Source organism: Candoia aspera, chromosome 6 (assembly GCF_035149785.1).
Source record: "Candoia aspera isolate rCanAsp1 chromosome 6, rCanAsp1.hap2, whole genome shotgun sequence".
Classification (NCBI taxonomy): domain Eukaryota; kingdom Metazoa; phylum Chordata; class Lepidosauria; order Squamata; family Boidae; genus Candoia; species Candoia aspera.
The window spans coordinates 56,680,965-56,700,613 of NC_086158.1; the positions used below are offsets into that span (position 1 = coordinate 56,680,965).

General features: G+C 35.2%; 1 protein-coding gene and 1 pseudogene across 1 annotated transcript in view; one reads left to right on the forward strand and one right to left on the reverse strand.

Moving 5' to 3' along the window:
- Positions 1-19,649, forward strand: part of ATRNL1 (attractin like 1) — a 609,453-nt gene that overhangs the window by 72,927 nt on the left and 516,877 nt on the right. The window contains exons 8-10 of the mRNA XM_063307208.1: positions 6,877-7,132; positions 15,278-15,461; positions 16,666-16,820. Coding sequence (XP_063163278.1) covers positions 6,877-7,132; positions 15,278-15,461; positions 16,666-16,820 — 595 coding nt within the window. The remainder of the gene's footprint in view (positions 1-6,876; positions 7,133-15,277; positions 15,462-16,665; positions 16,821-19,649) is intronic.
- On the reverse strand, positions 11,493-12,065 carry LOC134500124 (alpha-crystallin B chain-like; annotated as a pseudogene).

Consider the following 19,649-nt stretch of genomic DNA (forward strand, 5'->3'; position numbering starts at 1 on the left):
AGGCCTGCAGGTCAGATCTTCCTTGTGACTGCTTTTATAGCTCTTATTGATATAGGATGCCTCCAAAGTATATTGTAAGTAAAGACATTTACATAAAAATAGTTTTAGAAATAAAAGGGCAACCTGCCATTAGTTGGCCATTTAAACTGATATTGTATGTGTTTTATTTTTAAATTATTTATAGAAGAGCAGTGATTTTCATTTTATTTATACAAAAGCACAATAATATTAAGAAATTATGTTTCTTCATTTCAGAAGCTTGGATCTGAAATGACACTGAGACTCACAATAGGTTTTTGTTGACCCAGAGGGAACTGAGTATAGGTAGTACTCACTTAACTCCCACAATACGGACCAGAAAATTGGTTGTTAAGTGGTGTGGTCATTAAGTGAGTCACCACACAACTGGACCCGATTTTCTGACCATTTTATGATGGTTGTTAAGCAAATCACCACAGTCATTAAGTGAATCATGGGTCATTAAGCAAATCACCATGGTCGCTAAGTGAATCCATCTTCCCCAATGGACGTTTTTTGCTGGAAACTGGCAAAAAAGGTCGCAAATCACAATAACAAGACTGCAGCATGCTGCAACTGGTTGTAAATGCAAGTTGGCTACCAAGTGCCCAAATTGAGATCACATGACTGCGGGGGTGGTGCAATGGTTTGCAATGGTCATAAGGGTGAGTACAAATTGTAAAGTACTTATTTCCGAGACTGTTGTACTTCAGACTGCTGTTAAATGAATGGTTGTTAAGTGAGGATTCTGAATCCATTCCATTCTAAGGTTTCTATTTAATGAAGTTTCATTTTTGGTCTGTTGCTCTGGAAAACCTGAAAAAGGCAGAATCGCAACAGCTATATCAATAATAATAATTTTACAAATTATGTTAAAGTACTATAGTAGATGGAAAGACAGACTTAACAGTGGACTAAATCTATAAAATTTACTCCAAGCTACAACTTAAAAGGAAATTGGTACAAAATGTTTTACAGATGGTATACAACTCCATCAATCATATCAAAGAAAAATAAATCATACAATAATAAATGTTGGAAATGCCATGAAACAGAAGGAACATTTTGCTACATGTGGTAGACATGTAAAAAACTTCGAAGTACTGGAAAGATATACATAATACAATGCAGAAAATTTTGAAATGTAAATTTCAAATGAAACCACAATTGTTCTAAGTATAATCCCAGAAAAAAATCAGCAATAAACATAATAATTTATTGAGATACGTTGCTTACGCCAGTGAGAATAATTGCCCAATACTGGAAGAAAGCTGCAATTCTGACAATATCTGATTAGTAACGGAGAACATGCAGCAATGGCAAAATTAACAAAAGTTTATATATTCACAACGAAGTTTAACCAACTTCAAGCAAGAATGGTTCCCATATATACAATATATCATGCAGCATGGCAAATATAAACATTTCCAGTTTGTCTTCTAAGGGGACCTAAATGTTAATAAACATAAATGAGTAGAAGCCCAAAAAAGGAGAAGTTAGAAACAGAATAGCATTTCCCCACTCCTTTTTCTCTTCCTTTATTTTTTTATTTTTGTTTTTAGCCATTACTGTCTAATTTGTTACATCTATCTTTTTTTCCCCCCAACATGCACAAATAATAATAAGTAACAATTGTAGTGGAGACCTTAATACTAAGTAATTTGTACAACAAATACTTTGAGGTAATTTGCAGTGGTTTTTTAATGTTATGTTCAGTTCTGGATGCAAAGCTAAATAATCTCATGCCCACTAACATTGACACTTTACAGCATAGTTAATTCTGATGTAATACCTTCTTTTTTTCTATCTTTCATGGTCTAAGTTACCTAAATATTAGTGTGTTAAGAATTAGTGTGTTTTTACTCAATACTGTACCAATACCACTGTATCAAAATAATATAATGTACTATGTATGTTTTACAACAACAACAACAACAGTAAATATCTTCTTCAGATTACAACTGAATACACTTCAGATTTAAATATAACCCTAAATTATAAATCTGTAAAAATTATATTATGGTAAGAGAAATAATCCTTTCTTTGTATAATAGTTTTTCTTTACACAACTAAAAATGCTTAGGATTTTATTCCTGAGTTTTTCCAGATGTCATTGCTCCTCAGAATCATTATGTTCAAACATAATGAGCAAATTCTATCTTGCAAGTCTGAAAGTATATTTGTCTTCTGTCCCCTTTATAGCCCAAAAAACTAGACAGTCCCTTCTGAGCCGCTTGCCCCTCCCACATTCCTGCTGTGGGCTAAGTTGCCTTTTATCTGACCATTCCTGTGGCTGAGTCTCTTCTCCGTCTCCCAAGGTCATTACCACATACCATTACGTTCATTCAGAATCTTGCACACTTTTCCAAATCCCTCTACCACTTTCAGGGTAAATGGAATGCTTTGACATCCCCCCGCCCCCGTCTAACTTTCCTGCAAACTTTCCCATTCTATCAAAAAATGGTTACAGTCATTTTGTGTTTTTCCCATAGTAATCAATGGTAGAATTATGCCTCCTTTTAACAAATTTTCTTCATATATGGACATGAGTTAGTTGACATTAACACCCTCCCCAAAGATCCATCTGTTTCCAGAACTCTTACTGACCTTCAAAGCAGATCAGAAGGTTTCTGCACATCATTAATGTAAATCAATGTACTGTGAAAGACTGAGGATAATTATATATAAAAATGATATGACTCTATTTACCAGTTAACAGTAAAAATATCTCTTGATGAGCAAGGAGAACAGACTAATCTTGATTTATAGATCTGTCATTGTATATATTGCTGAATGGTCTGAAATTCTTAAAAAAAGATGCCTGGTATTGTTGATTTGAACAATGCTGATCACCTGCTGGAAGGAGACGATGGTGGATGCAAATAAGTACCCATAATCAAATTGTCATTATTTTTAGCAGGTAGAATTAGTCCTGTCAGAACTGATAGTACCATCTGTTTGGTGTCCATATGGCAGCATAGTATGGTTCATGTGCTGTATAGGTATTAAATTCAGTTTTTCTATTTTTTGGATTGCATCATACTTCTGTCTTGAAATCCTGGAAAAAAAACATAAAACATTGAAATCCTGGGAATAAATATAAACACTCAGTTAGTATTGTCGTCTGAATTGTAACTATTCTTTAAAAGGGGGAAATCGTTTCCATTCTGCTTCTGAATGGGAAAGACTGGAAAACAGTCTTTCCCATTCAGAAACAGATGATTATTTATAAAATCTTTTAAATTTTTTTTATGATCTGAGTTTCAATTTCTTGATTTAAGTTATAATGATGTGCAAGAATAACTGATTGAAATGTTGAAAGAAAGAAGAAATTTAATACGGTTTTAAAACAATTGTTTCAGCAAACAACCATTTCTTTCAATTAGAATTTGTTTGGTAGTTGGAGACTGATGGTATGGCTGATGGTATGACTTCCAGTCATCTGCTACTCATCAACACGAAGTCTATTGAGTACAGTTAGACAGAAGAGAAAATGATCTAATCAATAATTTTGTCTGCTTGTATTAATCTATTGCCTCTGTGGAGTTTGAACATAATGATTCTGAGAAACAATAACATCTGGAAAAACTCAGGAAAACTCAGAAAAACCGTTAGTCCTAAGCATTTTCAGTTGTGTAAAGAAAAAATATTATACAAAGAAAGAATTATTTCTCAGGAAGCTCTTACCATAATATAATTTTTACAGATTTATAATTTACTCACCAATAATATTTAAATATGAAGTGTATTCAGTTGTAATCTAAAGAAGATATTCAAATAGTAATTATGTTGATATTAAAATGAAACTATAGGTAGTCCTTGCTTAACCCTAGCTGGATCAGCAACTGTGGCCCTAAGCAAAGTGGTTGCTAAGTGGGAAATCATGTGACCATGACTGTGCTTTCTGGCTGGAAAGAGACAGGACTACTCAGTTTTACAGGTTTGACTTTTGTTTGCCTCCTAACCACTCTCCTGCCCTTTGGAATGCTCGAGTGCCTGCTTGCACCCATCAAAAACAATGTGATCATGCCAGCAGTCCAGAGCTGGAAGCCAGGGGTGTGCAACACAAACAGCTACTCTCTTGCAACCCTTCTTCTCCAATGTCTCTGCTTTGTGAGGGGGGGGGAAGGTCAGGTAAAGGAGAGAGTGTGTACAGAAATCCCTTGCTTTTTTTTTCTCCCTCCCTCACCCCAGAGCAGAGAGTTTGGAGAAGAAGAGGTTTCAAGAGAGTACTGTAAGCTGTTTTTATAGCATGCCTATGGCTCTCAGCCCTGGGCTGCTGATGCAATCACATTGCTTTCGATGTATAGAAGAGCAAACAGCTTACTCTCTTGCAATCCCTTCCTCTCCAATCTCTCTCCTCTTCAAGGGGGGAGGGAAAAGGAAAAAAAAACACAGATGAGGCACAGGACAATGTGTACCAACTGTAATGGTGATCATGTGACTGAGAGCCACTGCAAAGGTGGTAAATGGTCAGAAATTGGCCTAAAGTTATTTTTTTCAGCACCATCGTAACTTCCAATGGTTGCTGAATGAGTGGTTGGTAAGTGACGACTACCTTATTACTGTTTCGCAATGTAGAGGTTGTAAAGGAGGAGATGTCAGGAGAGGACTTTAAAAGAATAATGTGAACAAGATAATACAGTGATTTGTAAAGAACATCCATTTGTGGTGGTACAAAACATATTTTTAATGTACTAAAAGATTTTACAATGATTGTAATATATATTGAAGGAAGACAATAGTATCAAATATTAATGGCAATCAAATTTTTTGAAGAAAACAGAATGATCATTCTGGCTCAGGAGGAAAAGTTCTTGCTAGTTTGGGCAAAAATGGCAGTAGTCCACAGAGGATTGGAAAAGTCAGTAGAATAGGAAACCTAAGACATAAGGAAGATAGGGACAATTTGGCTTAAAACCGCTGTCTGAGGCCATCTGAGCATGTAAGGCTTCCTTTTACAATTGGAGTCAGGGCAATAGTCTAATACTGTCTGAAAGCATTCAAGTTAAAACAAACAAACCTCTATTTTCCACCCAAAGGTTATTCTGGCTAAGAACCGTAGGTGTTCAAAGTGCAAAACTAAGTGAGGTAAACTTAGGAAAGAAAGGGATAGTGAAAAAATGGGATATTGAGAAGCTAGTATTAATGCAACTAGTATAATAATAATTATACATATATTAATTTTCTGTTGATAATTGTAGAACCAATAATCTACTCTGAAATTTATAAATGTGAGCTGTGAGAAAGTATTTACAGTGAAGGCTGCACCAAGGTTCCTTAGTAATTTATGGCTATATGCTGATTTTTTAAAAAGCAACTAACTTTATCGTTGCTCATTAATCAATACCTTGTAATTGGTTTGTCTTTAGTACAGTAAATTCTTGGTGAAAAAATATATGGAGTCTTTTTGAGTTTTTTGCTAAGAAGGTATAGAAATAAGGCCTGAAAGTGGGCAAAACCATGGACATAGCCATAGTGGAACAATGAGTTAGCTAAAAATAGTGGTCTGTACAATGTTTCTCTTAAATCTAATTGAAGATATAAAGCGAGTAAGCTAAAACATCAGGATGTCTTCTGTGATTTTGTTAATATTTTTATTCACATTTTTGGTTGTTCACCTAAAATCAGACAATAGCTTTTAAAGCTTATCTTTTCCATGAGACTATTTTCCATGGATTGTATTATCAATATACAATTCCTTGATAAATTAAACTGGTAAATGAATACAAGTGTTTTGTTCTTTCTTTGTTGGTAATGGTATCAATATTTCAAGTTTTCTGTGCAGCTACAAAAATTGCTCCGGATGAAGATATATAACAATTCTACTATATTTTCACTGGAAGGAATGATATTTAACCTGTTAATAGTTTCAGACTGTGAAAATCTTATGTTTTTAATAACATACCAGCACTATCCTATGTTTGTTATCCTATGGCAATTTGATTGCCCTTTGGAAGATGTGGAGGACAAATTCACGATGAAGTTTGTAACTGCTGTAGCAGTAGTAGCAGAGTAGCAGTAGCAATAATGATAATTATAATTGTAATAATAATTTTATTTAGAAAGACTGAAACACGAAATATAATAAAGTAATTAAAACAAAATGGGAAATTAACACAGTAAGAAAAAGAAAACAAAGAATGAAATGAATTGCAAACCATCTAAATAGCGGTAAATTAGACAACAAACAGTTTCTGGAATTAAATTTAGAGTCTTCTTATGGCAGTCACAAAGAAAATTTGGTAACCCTCCTAGATGTTTCTGTAGGCTGCTCTGTTAAGTAAATTACTGTAAGGTATTCTCATCAGGCTGACCAATATGGTTGATTAGTAAGAGTGTTATTAATTCAGAACACCAGAACAGATACAAAAGGTGGTACAATATCAACCAACCTGCATGGATTGGGACAAACATAATCTTGTATTGGTATATTATTAAACCTGCCCTTTAAAACCATAGATAGCACACACTGAGTTTGGCCGGTAAAAATGCTCTGCTATGTTTTCCAGGAAGATGAATAAAAGTAATTGAAGTATAAAAATCTTAAAAACTGTTTTGATAAACTGTGTAAGTTCATAGGGCTATATTTTAATTGTTGACATCTATAACTTGGGCTGAAACAGAAAGGTCAGGGAAAATATTGGTATGCTGGCTATGAATTGAAAGAACTAGAATGTATTCACCAAGCCTGTTGAATATATAACATTCAACATGAAGAATGTACTATAAACTAATAGATATGGCCATGTCATTTCCACTGTGCAAAGAATATTATCACAAGTTCAAAGTTTATTGTGTGTTTTTTGTATTTTATCTGAAGTTTAACTAATAATCATTTCCCCTTCTTTAAAACAGGAAGATATTTACATGTATGGAGGCAAAATTGAAACAAATACTGGTAATGTCACTGATGAATTGTGGATTTTCAACATACCAAGTCAGACTTGGAGCACCAGAATTCCAGCAGTTCTTGTTCATGGCCAGCAATATGCAGTTGAGGGTCACTCAGCGCACATAGTGGAGCTTGACAGCAGGGATGTTATCATGCTTGTGATTTTTGGTTACTCTGTAATATATGGCTATACAAGCAGCATTCAAGAGTATTATATCAGTAAGTTGACTTTCCTTTTTATGAATCATTTTATTAAATCTGTATGATGCAAACTGAAGGAAGAGAGAATAAAGGCTAAGCTGCACGTATAGCTATCAATCCGGTATTTTTTAACCTATCATAGATGCGCATCATTCAGTGGTTAGGAATTCTAGTACAGGAATTAATGAGGGTTTTAAATCCTCCTCTTCTGTTAATATGGACTGCAGTTCTTGCTCTTTCAATTAATGAAGAGTGATCCATGTGTTTTAATAAAGCAAGTCATAGCTATACTAACCTTGAAAAAATGAAAAAAGAATAAAATTCCACATAGGAAATATCTCTTTTAGGGGAACTTTAAAAAAATCAGTTGCAATATTATAAATAGAAAAGTTATTAAATATGTTTATATTAAATAAATTGTACCAATTACATTTTTGTAAGGAAATTGCTGCCACAGAATCCCTCAGTTTCCATTGGAGTATCAGTGGGAGCAAACCATTACAGCCCTGGATCTGGTTTCCTATACTTGTTTATATAATTTTGTCTTGAGAGGGAGAAAAAAACCCAGTAATTTCAACCTTGTTTTTGGCCGAATATAATTTTCCTCTTCTGATCAACTTTCCTGCAAATATTTGTGGGGAATACTGGTAGTGGGAAATAGCCCCTGAAATTTGCTTGATTATGGCATGTTATAAGTTCAATAAATAAATACTGAAGTATGGATGAATTTGACTTCTTCTGTTTGCTTATGGACCATAGGACAAAATTGCATATTTTATCCATTTTTTTTTAAAATTACATTTAACTAATTGTGATTGAGATGTAGATGTTAATTTTAGAAGTTACAAGAAAGGATATCCTTGATGCAAAGTGAAGATTATTTTCACAAAGTAGCTTAGAATTAGCCTGTGTGAGTAATGTACAAACAGGTACTTTTACAGTGACAGTTGTGAAAAAAACTCTCAAAAAAGGCTGCCTTAAAAGTAAGTTTAATGAAAACCATGAAAAAACCTGCATTCAATCCTTTTTTTTTTGGAAAGATATGCTTAATATTACTGACATTAAAATATTTGACTGGAGCTCCTTTCGTTTCTGAAAATAATTCAGCTTTGCCCACCCTTGATTTTAATGCCATTCAAGATAGTATTTGAGGGTATAAATTGTTTTATGAATAATTAATGATACTGTACAATTTTGAACTCTGCAGTTTCACAAAAATCCAGCAGGATGCACTGCTGTACCATGTTGCTTGCTTCTGAGCTCATAAAAAATAATTTTCAGTAATTTACTGTTTTCTTCTAGACAACAATTTTTTTTTGGTTGTAATACTGAAGTGCATTGTTCTGTAGCTGGAATATGAGCAATATGGGTATTAATCAGTAAGCTTACAGTCTCTCAGAGTCAACAGGGATATAAAGAAGTGTTTCTTTCTAAAGTTCTGTGGTATTTATCATTTTTAAAAATTGTGCATAGGATGCTTTAATCCCTAACTGATAGCTATAGTATTTATATCAATGAGTCATATGTGATCCATTTTTAAGTAAGCAGGGTTCTGACAGTAGCCAGTAACAACAGCTATAATTTCAACTCCAGTTATTATGCTTTTTATAACAATGCAATGGGCTAAAAACTAGCAATGCCTGTTCATTAGCCAGGTTTTCTTCTCTCTGTTCCCAGTGATTGCCTAAATGCTATAGTGTCCTAATTTTAGAAATAAGAATAGTGAACAGCAATGAATAAACTATGCAGTTTCTAGTTAAGCTGAGAAAAAAACTAAGGTGGGATCTAATAAGGGATTTGAGTATAGGCATGTAAGGTATTGAGAATCAGGAACATCATACAAGTCCGGATGAAGCAGACCAGAATTTCAAATAACTGAGCATCTTGCTTCCCCAGTGGGCTAAATTAGATGCCTTTGGAGTGTCCATAAGCATACCATGATTGCTTTCTTCTAGTGTTGCTCACTAGCATCTGTTGTGTATTATCCTTGAATATGAAGATTCAATCTGTCCATCGAGAATAATGTCTGCTGTGTGTATTCACCTGAATTTGCTTTACTGTATCTCCTTTTAAGACAAGCTGCATATTAGGTTAAAGACACAGATTGGAACCATGAATCTATCCATCTTTTTCTGGTTTGTGTATGTGAGAAAATAAGAGAAAGTGTGGTATTTGCAGTGAGATGCTTATCTGTGCAAAGTGATTATTCCTTCTCAGCTATGGTTTTAAGATAATTCCCCTACCCCCAATTATGGAACTGAAACAAAATGTCCCTAGTCATGCCCATAGTGGTAAATTGGGGAAATGATTTATTACACTGCAGCTGGGAAAGGAAGCCTTAACTTTGTGGAAATAAAAACTGATTCCTCAATTGTTAAAAGAAAAACAAAAGCTTCTTGCTCTACTTTTAATGTAATACACAGGTGGAAAACATGTGGCTCCTACACTCTCTTTTATGAATCCTGTAGCCCTTACAACTATGAATACTAAAAATTTGCTGCCATTTTTAGGTATAGTGTAAGCTCTTAGTAATATTTCTGAGAGAAATTGTGTTGATATTAAATGATGAATTGTATCATTAAGATAAATATACTATGCTCAAAATCTATTAAGTTAGCCTTAATACTATTGAGATGTATAAACTACAATAATGTTAACACTGCATGCTGAGTCCAGCTCTAACATTCCTACTGGAATTCTGCAATTGAAGAAAAAATGGAGAACAAATATTGGACTTGTTCATTCTTCCATGCCAGACAGAGTTATCTTGAAACAATGGGAACTTCTTTTCCGGCTTCTACAGAAGCCTGAGAAAAGCTGGACTGCTTTAATGAATAGTAGAGAGGTCTGCATTCACATACAACATGAAGTGAATCATTTTCAGAGCATGCATAAGCTCTAGTCTGCATTGCTAAAATATAAATAGAACAACATGAGAATCATGCCACAAGTAACTTCTTACTGGGGCACTATAGTGTTCATTAATAGTTAACATTGTTAAAATTATATTTCTAAGTGTGAAGTCCTTGGAGGAATTCCAAGCAACATTATATGGAAGATATATGGTTGGCTAGATTAGCTTCTGCTTCACTTCACAACTGAAATGAAAATTTCATTGTCTATTGAATAGTTTATTACCAGGGCTATAGTTGAAATCTAGGACTTGGTTCTGCTTTATAATTTCCCCTAAAATATTAAAAATAGATATTAGTAAACAATTCGTAAAATAGATTCTACTCCAAAGTACATTTTAATAAACTTCAGTTCATGGCTTTAAAATATTAGTGGTGGCAAAATTTTTGCATAGTTAGCAGTTACTATTATTCAGGATTAATCTCAACTGTGTATATTTCTTTACAGTGATAATAGACTGTCAGCATCAAATATTAATCACACTAATACTGGAAAGTAGATTTTGCCATTATGAGAATTGTAGCTTGGAGGTGTTTTTTTTTTTTATTACCAGTGCCATTGGATTTTTTTTTTGTAACATTAATTTCTTTTACAAAGGTTTAGTTTGCAAAATCTGGTCTCTACTTTGTAGTTTATTTTCTGAGGTTGATCATTTTATGTTTCATTTTACTTCTGTAGTTTTATTCCGTTAAGGGTGAATGCATTTTGTAATATGTTTTCCTGAATTCCTGTACAGGAGTTATCTCTAGACCTGCAGCAGTAGGATTATTTTAAACTTTAAAATTCCAGATGGTGACTCTAAATATGAACTGAGTCTTGGAACAAAGCAACATAGAAAGCAGATTGGAAGAATCTGAATAGTAATAGATATTGTTTTTATAAAATAACAGTTTGATGCTGTTAAGAAAATGAGAATCTTTGAAAAGGAGTTATGCTTTTCATTTTAAATCCTACTATTATTGTGTTAAGGTTTTGAACTGGAATTCCAACCCCTTATCTTAATAGTGTAATTTTGTATATATTTTCTTTCATTAAAAATATTTATTTATTTAAGTTTTATACTGCCTTAACTGCAGTTGACTGTTAAGTATTTCCCAAGTCAAATAGTATAAACAGTACAATCAACAATTCAGTTAAGAACAATACTTTTTTTATGGTAATTGCTTCAAGTTTATTAGCAAGTATCCATCAGGCAACATTTGGCTTTAAGCAAAAAGCGCTTCATTACAAATGTGTATTTATACAAGAAATAAGTTCCACAGGAAGGGTGGTAGAGTAAGCCTGCAAAGGAAGGGATACTCTACCCAGAGGAAGAAAATGGCCAGTATATGGACTGAAATTTTAAGACAACAGAACCTTTGCTGTCAGCATCCCAGCAGGAATTAGGAGGGTAGGAAAGGAATGTCACTTCCTTAAAGGCTTATGAGTGAATAACCTTGTACTACAAGCAAGGGGAGCCCAAGCTCACAATGCTGGTATCTAATGGGGAAAAAAACACATGAAAGATGCTGGGCCAGGCTGCTTCCCTCTTATTTTCCAGTGATAGCCGGCTTCTCTTGGCGAGTGATGGGAATGCTCCATTCCAATGTGGGGGCTTTATTTGGGGCAGTGATGGAGAGCACCCCATCTGGAGACAAGGCGGAGGTGAGAGCTGCCGGATCAACCCCCTTGGGGATCATGTAGCGATGGTGGAAATCACGGGATATGTAGCCGTGCTTGTCTGGATGTTCCTCACGTTTGTGTGTACTTCAGTGTAGTCACCTACCACCTTCATATTTACAGTAACTCCTCTGGTGAAAAATGTTTGACATCCAGCAAGAGAGAGAACTTACCCTTGTTCAGCTTCATCTCTGACAGGCCTACGTCTGGCACACTTGGCATCTGCATGCTTGGAAAATGCATGTAATCTGGGCAGACAGTGGCTGCATCAGGTCTCCAGCAGCCCCTCTCTGAACTTTTGGTTAAAAAGGTGAGGCAGGAAAAACGAAGGGAAGCCCATAGCCTGGCGGAACCAGGGGTGGTGGATGGTGATGTCCATGATGCAGGAGGGAGAAGCAGCCAAGCACTACTGACCTAGCCTTGGCTGCACTGCGAGATGCAGACCAAGAACAATCCATTGTTATACAAATACAAAAATGTATCTTCATGCAACATTCAACCGTGACACTACATCTCTCTCAACAGTCTAGCCTTATACCAACATTACAGAATAGCCAGTTTTTTTTTCTGGAAGATCAGGAGGGATGAGACCATCCTTGCCTCCAGGGATAAGAAAGCCGGCAAAAAAAAAAAAAAAAAAATCACATGCCCCTTCCTGCCAGTCCCAATAAGTAGGGACTCTCATTAGGCTTTCTTTTTGGATTCTACCCAGAACAAGCATACAATGATACCCAGATCTTAAACTATGTAAGGCTCAAGCACTTTGAATTGCAATTGTAACCAATGCATCACCTGTAGCAATTGTGTGACATGACAATCACAAGTCTGACCCCTAAGCACACCAGAAGCTCTGTTTGTACCAACTGTAGTTTATGGTGTTCTTAAAGACACACTCCTATAAGTGAGCCACACTAATCCAGTTGATGACAAGGCATGACTCACTGTCCCCTGTTTCTCATGTTCTAGAAAAGGTCACAACTAGTATATTAGTAAAAATTGGACACAGGCCTTTATGGCCATGGCCTTCACCTGCTTCTCAAGAGGGAGCTGTGAGTCCAGGAAGATTCCAGGAAGCAAGCCTGTTCTTTCAAGGGGAGCACAACTTCTTCAGGGGCAGACTTGATACGATATACTGGAATCAGTACATTTATGAATTAACAGCCACTCTGCACTATTCAGGCTGTGTCTGAACCTGTTTCTTTCCATACCTCAGCCTCCAAACATTGATTCAGGACTATCATCACATCTCCCATTTGGTTTGTGATGAAGGTTTATATCTAGGTATGTCTGCATTTTGATGAAATCACACCACAAACCAGAAAGTGACCATCCCTAGCAACTTCATGTAAGTGTTAAATCAGGAAGAATGTCGTGGGGCACCTTTCCAAAACCTGGGGCAGCTTTATTACACAAATATCATCTTTCTTTCTCCTTGTCCAACTTCACAAGCAAGTTCTCACAGTTGCTCACCTGTGGAACAGTGCTTCTCATAGTAGTCGCCTCCCCTTTCTTTGGATCAAAGCTCATGCAGTGCCTGAAACCTAGATGGACAGATCTCTGATTGGAAACTTCTCTTCCTTCCTCCCCAAATTTGGCCAGATCTCAGTGAGCCACTATCTTTTCCTCCATGATTGGATGAGAATAGGATTTATTATTGAAAGCCAGAGACTCAGTTCTGTCAGTCAGGATCCCAGCAATCCAGCTACCTCACACTTTGAATTAGGTTCTGAAGATCAGATGTAGAAATTTCAATCTTTCTTCCCTTATAATGTCCACCTTCATTTCTCATTACATTTATTTTAGTTACTGTAATCTTCCCCTCCTTACTGTGTCCCTTTGACTACCTCAGATATCTCAGTCTCAAGCCCTGGCTCAAGTTCTGGCCTTAATCATCTCGCCACCCTGATGTCCCAAACTACAGGTATTCAGGTAATAATAAGATTTCACAAGACCCATGTACTTTAAACAGATTTAATTCAACAGGGCTACCCCAAAACAATATAATCTTAAGACAATTATCATTTTGATTTTTATACCTAGAGTGATGATGAAACTAAAGAGTTAAGGAGAGGACTGCAAAAATAAACCAAATTATCATTACATTTCCCTAATTTATTTTTCCTTGGAACATTTTGGCAAAATCTCAATTGAAGTGCAGAGGAAACCATATTACTTTCATAAGGGGAGGGGAGGGAACAGCCTTTGTTTAGAACCTAAAGAAGGTCTTGACTTTGAGAGCAGACACCAGCTGGTTACTAATCTAAATAAGTCTGTGCAGTAGAGATTGTATTTCAAAATTTTCTAAGATACTAAAACACTATTTTGCTTTAGCTAAAGAAAAGCAATAATATTATATTCTATATATTCTCCTGGAGACTCATGCTGAGGTTCTTACAGAGTTTATGAAGTCTTGCTAAACCAAAGGAAAACAAATTTCCCTGTGGATTAGTCCTGAAACACTTTATGGTGCAAGTTAATAAAAACATCCATACAGTTCCCCTACTGAGATTTATAGATTCCCCACAAATGCTATAATTCTCACAACAGTCAGAGAAGGTGAAATAAAGCTCCTTTGCTTTAGCATGAGAGCCAAAGATGATGGACAGTCCAAGAACAATAAACACAATTCTGAAGTTTACACTGAATTTAATAGAAAAGTTAGCAACGACTTGATTTTTATTCTATCTGAAAAATAAATTAGCTGATTAATCTGTCATAAGACACAAAAATGTTACTGATCATTGTTTATTATACAAAACATACAGAGAAGACACTGATAATAAAGATGGAGTGTATGTTTGAGTGTTCTTAACACAGAGGCCTAGATTTGTTTACATGGAATGGGAGCTGGAGAAGTTTTAGTTTTAGTTTCTTTTGCTAATCATATAGAACACAGGAACCTAAAACATAGTAAATAATCATGGTAAAACATCATGATAAAATGTCTGGTTCACAGAACATAGTAAGCTATAACTCATGCTTCAAAAACTACTGTGGCTGATTTGGATGGCACATTAGGCCATAACCAAAGAAACCACATTGTGGCTTATGCATACATAACCTGATGTACATTTCTTGGTAATGACCACACCTTATCTGTGATGCCCTATATTTTAATGCAGGCTTGTTTTAGATTTTCTCCATTGGCTCATCCTCAAATGATGTGCAAATTGGCTTGACCAAAGTGGTCAAACTTTTTGTCAGGATTATGTATGCTAGGTTTTCTTCATGAAATTTGTTGAAAAGTTTGAACAGTAAGCATGTATTGATTATTAATTTGATATTAGATATCATCAGTGACATTAATATTGGTATGTATTTTGTATTGATTGAATTTTTAGGACATTGGGTATTGTATTTTAAAGACAATTTTCATATTCTGTTGATAATTTTGATATTATTGTATATACTTTTGTATATCAACAATAGCCAGATTAGACTTAATTTTGGAATGAAGTGTAAGGAATAATATATAAAATGACATTCTTGTTTTCTAAGAATGTTTCTTGATTATAATGTAGGAATTAATAAATTAGAATGAATTGTATTAGATTTCCCTCAATTATTGTTCTGTTATACTTTTGTTTAAAGGATCAAATTCTTGGCTTGTGCCAGAAACAAAAGGAGCAATAGTACAAGGTGGATATGGTCATACCAGTGTCTATGATGATACAACGAAGTCTGTTTATGTTCACGGAGGCTACAAAGCATTGCCGAGTAATAAATATGGGTTGGTTGATGATCTTTACAAATATGAAATTAATACTAGGACATGGTAAGATTTTGTTCCTAAATCTTTTGGATGGATGGATGGATGGATGGATGGATGGATGCTCTCATACATTTTGTTAAATGATTGACAAAGTCAAAAACATATTCAGCTTATATGAATGCTTTAAGATGTGATACTGAAATGTAAAATTTGTGCTGGCTCCTTACTCAGTAAAGAAAATGATAGCGTTCTAGCATTGGGATTCAACCTGTTTTCTGAGACTATAGTTGATACTGTTAAGCTTTGAATAAACATCAGCTTTCATCATCCCCAATATTATCAGGCTGCCTAGAGGACCAGAATTTTCCTATATATGTATTAACATAAAATCACACTACAACACAGAACTTAACTCCCCTAGTTTCTTGGATAGAACTGTGGGACATATCAGTTCATATGTGGTAGATATACAGAGGAGTGTAGAAAACGGAGAATCATCTTTGATCAATATGAATAAGAAGTTTTTCCTAAATGTTCATAGACTATGTATATTTATACTTCATGATAATATAAATTAAGTAAAAACTAACCATGGATTCTTTCTGGTTTACTGTAATTTTAAACTAATAATTCATCTTGATTGGCATGATACCATCATCAGAAAGTGAGCTATAAATAAGGTTGTTGGTACTCTTACAGCTGGGAGACAGGGGATTAGTAATGATGTTCATTAATAGGTTTTGGAGTACTCATTATTTGAGATATAAGTAATAGAACAGTACAGGCGAAAGGTCCACTGCTGCTGCATCATGGTTTTCAGGCTTTAAGCTACTCTACACATTCCTCAGGGTGGTATCAGTAAAACTATCACAGTTCACACTCTGAATTGTTGTATATGAATTCAGATTTTTAAAAGTTGCTAGGAAAGACTCCTTATAATCAGAGGGAAAATACTGGATTTGCAAATAAAATATAACGTCAGCTAAATTATAGATTGTATTTCCACTTCAAAGCCCCCAAGATAAATAGGGAATTTTAAGAAAAAGATGAATAGTTGCAGCTTGTTTCTTTCCCGGTCTATTTCCAGACTATCCATAATACAATTCTTGAAAATTGTTTCTGTGAGGATTTAAACATATGCAATTGCTAGCATTATGGCAAAATAAATATTAATTATTTTACAGTTATTGTACAGATACCATCCTGACTCCCCTTCCTGCCTTACATGTACTTCTTCTTCTTCTTCTTCTTTTTTTTCCTTCAATAGGACAATTCTCAAAGAGAGTGGTTTTGCAAGGTATCTCCACTCAGCTGTTTTGATGAATGGAGCAATGTTAATTTTTGGTGGAAACACTCATAATGATACTTCATTGAGTAATGGTGCAAAGTGTTTTTCTGCTGATTTCCTGGCCTATGACATCGGTAGGTATGACTTAATGTTTAAAAGGTTGGAACTCCAAATTTAATATACAATATCATAAAATTTTGTTTCTGTACATATATGATATCCTGGTCTATAAAAGTCCTTTATTACATATATATGAATCTTTATAACCATTTTTTTAATTGTAGGACAAGCCACATTTTTATCATGCAACCCTGAATTTGATCAATAGATACAAAATTGTGATGCTTCTGACAGCAAATTTATTTATTTCAGATTACAGTATTTAAGTTTCAAGGGTCTTGGCTTAGCTTATATTTAATTAATTATTTAATTAATTATTTTCTTGCACCGACCAACTCCCAAAGACTCTGGGCAGTTCACAGATAAAAATACAGAGAATAGAATAATACAGTCCTGAGAACAAAGAACAGAAGATAGCAGGAGCCAGGCAACACCAAAGCATATCTACATTACCCAGAAATGACCTTTGCCAGAGGCCTGGGTAAACCGCTTTTTTGCCTCCCCATTTTAAATCTATAATTCTTAACATAGTAGTAATTTCCTAAGTTTTGGCATAAAAATCAAGAATACATTTACATATTTAAACAAAGGTGATCTTTGTAATTGTCATGAGCACTGATGCTGAGCAGGAGGGGGCCCCTATCCAGCGGGGAAAACGCAGGGGGGAAAACGCGAGGATTTGAGCAGTCATTCAAAGAGACACAGAACAGACCTGCCTTGACTTTTGGGGTTTATCTGTATGGGTTTTCTCACGCTTCTTCAGCTTGTTAGGATTTTCTGTCTTATGTAGCAGTAATAAAACACTAGAGACTTATTCCTCATCTCAGCGTGGTTCCTGCTTGTTAGGACAGTAATACCACTTTAACAAATGGGGCAAGAATGGGATAAGCCCATGTTATATGACTATCTCCTTATCGGTTTTACATCTCCCAACATAGTGATGTTGACAGTCAACTTTTAAAAATATTCTCTGGGATGTCTAGTTGATGTGAAAAAAATATGTGATTAGATCTCCAAACACTGAATATTCATAGAGGGAACCTGTAATGTTTTTGATATTTCATATGTTCTAGTTTAATAGAGTGTTATGATTTGGTATGATTGAGTTGAAGAGTTATGGCAATATGTGATAGAAATAACATCTTTTCTGAAATTACTGATGCCAGAAAAGATTGAAACAATATATATCAGTGTTTGTCTGAGGAGCTTAATTCCAAAATGAATTTGGAAAGCAAGTTTATATCAGATAATAAATATTTTCTTCAATCTTCCCTACCCTATGCTGTTAAGACTCATAGGCCCCCCCAAAATATGCTAAACATAACTAATATATTTATTTTTTTTCTTTTAATTGTATGAAATATATTAGTAGTTATATCAATGATTACAATTTTAATGCAGAGTTCTACAATGATTTAATATAGGAAGAAGCATCAATAGCTTAAATGCAGTAATTTTTATTTGTAGCATTATTAAAATGAATAGGCTCTGTGATTTCCTTCAATAGATTATCTTTCATGGTTATATTTTCTTGTCATGTAATACAGAAATGGTAATCAACTGTATATATGCACTGAGAACATAATGAATGTAAAACTAGAGACAGCATTAACTGATTGATATTTTTAAACATAAAAAAATTACAGTGTGCTTTGGTTCTAAATTGTAATGCTACATTATTTCTTTTTCCTAGATAATTAAAACATTTAGCATATTATCTATAATTTTAGCAGTCTCATTTCCCATGCATTATTAATCTGATATAATATAAATGGAACAAATGTAATTTCTATCTTATTTTAATATTTGTATGAAGATTAATTACATGTGTGTTTAATCTTCTGTGCTATTCCTGAAGCCTAGATTAAAAACACTGCCTTACAATGTCTCTCTGACCTAAAATACCAAGCATAGAAAAGGAAATTTTCTATTTCTGTATGAGTGTTTATCAAAAGTAAGCAGAGACTATAGTATCTGTTTAATTAAAAAAAAACTGGAATAATTAAGAGAACTTTAGACATCTTACAATCTTTCCGAATAATTTAGATCCTTTATGGCCAATAGAGGTTTTGGCCTTACTGTGGATGGAATCTGTTCTACTTAGCTCACACATCCAGTATTTCTCCAGGTAATGTGAGGTTTGAGCCTGCTTCTAGCTCTGAAAACGAAACTTATCTGGAGTCAGAAGGGGAAAACTAAACTTTACAGGAAGGACTTGAAGAATCAAAACCGAGAAGTGACTCAGCAGCATGGGAAAAATCGCACCCTGCAATTTCCGGACAATTCCGGACACCTTGTGATTTCCGGACAAGCTCCAGAGGGAGATTTGAAGCCTCCAATCAGTGCTTGAGAGAGGAGAGCAGAGAAGTGCGTGGAAGAGAAAGAAGCCTGATTGGCTGCTAAAGGAAAACGGCATGAAAAAGAGCAAATAAAAAGGCAGGCGTGCCAAGACCAAGCTGCCAGAGACAACCAATCCTTTGAGCTCACAGCACCTGCAGAAGAGTCCTTACCAGCATCAGAAGCCTTGCCTGTGGCCAGCATGGAACCAGAGCCAGCACCTTCTGCCATCGCAGACCTGCTTCCTGCACAAGTCGCTCCAGTCAAGCCTCTCCTTGCCATCCCTGCTGAGCACAGCTTCGCGTCTAGCTCGAAGCCTCACCACATCGCTCCAGCACGATCCGGATGTGCCTCCAGATTCAAGCCTTGCTTAGATGCTACAGTCCAGTCCAGCCTTGTCTCCAGATCTGAGCCTTGCCAAAATGTTCCAGCCCAGTCCAGTCTTGTCTCCAGATCCAAGTCTTGCCTAGACATTCCAGCTAAGTCCAGTGTTGTCTCCAGAACCA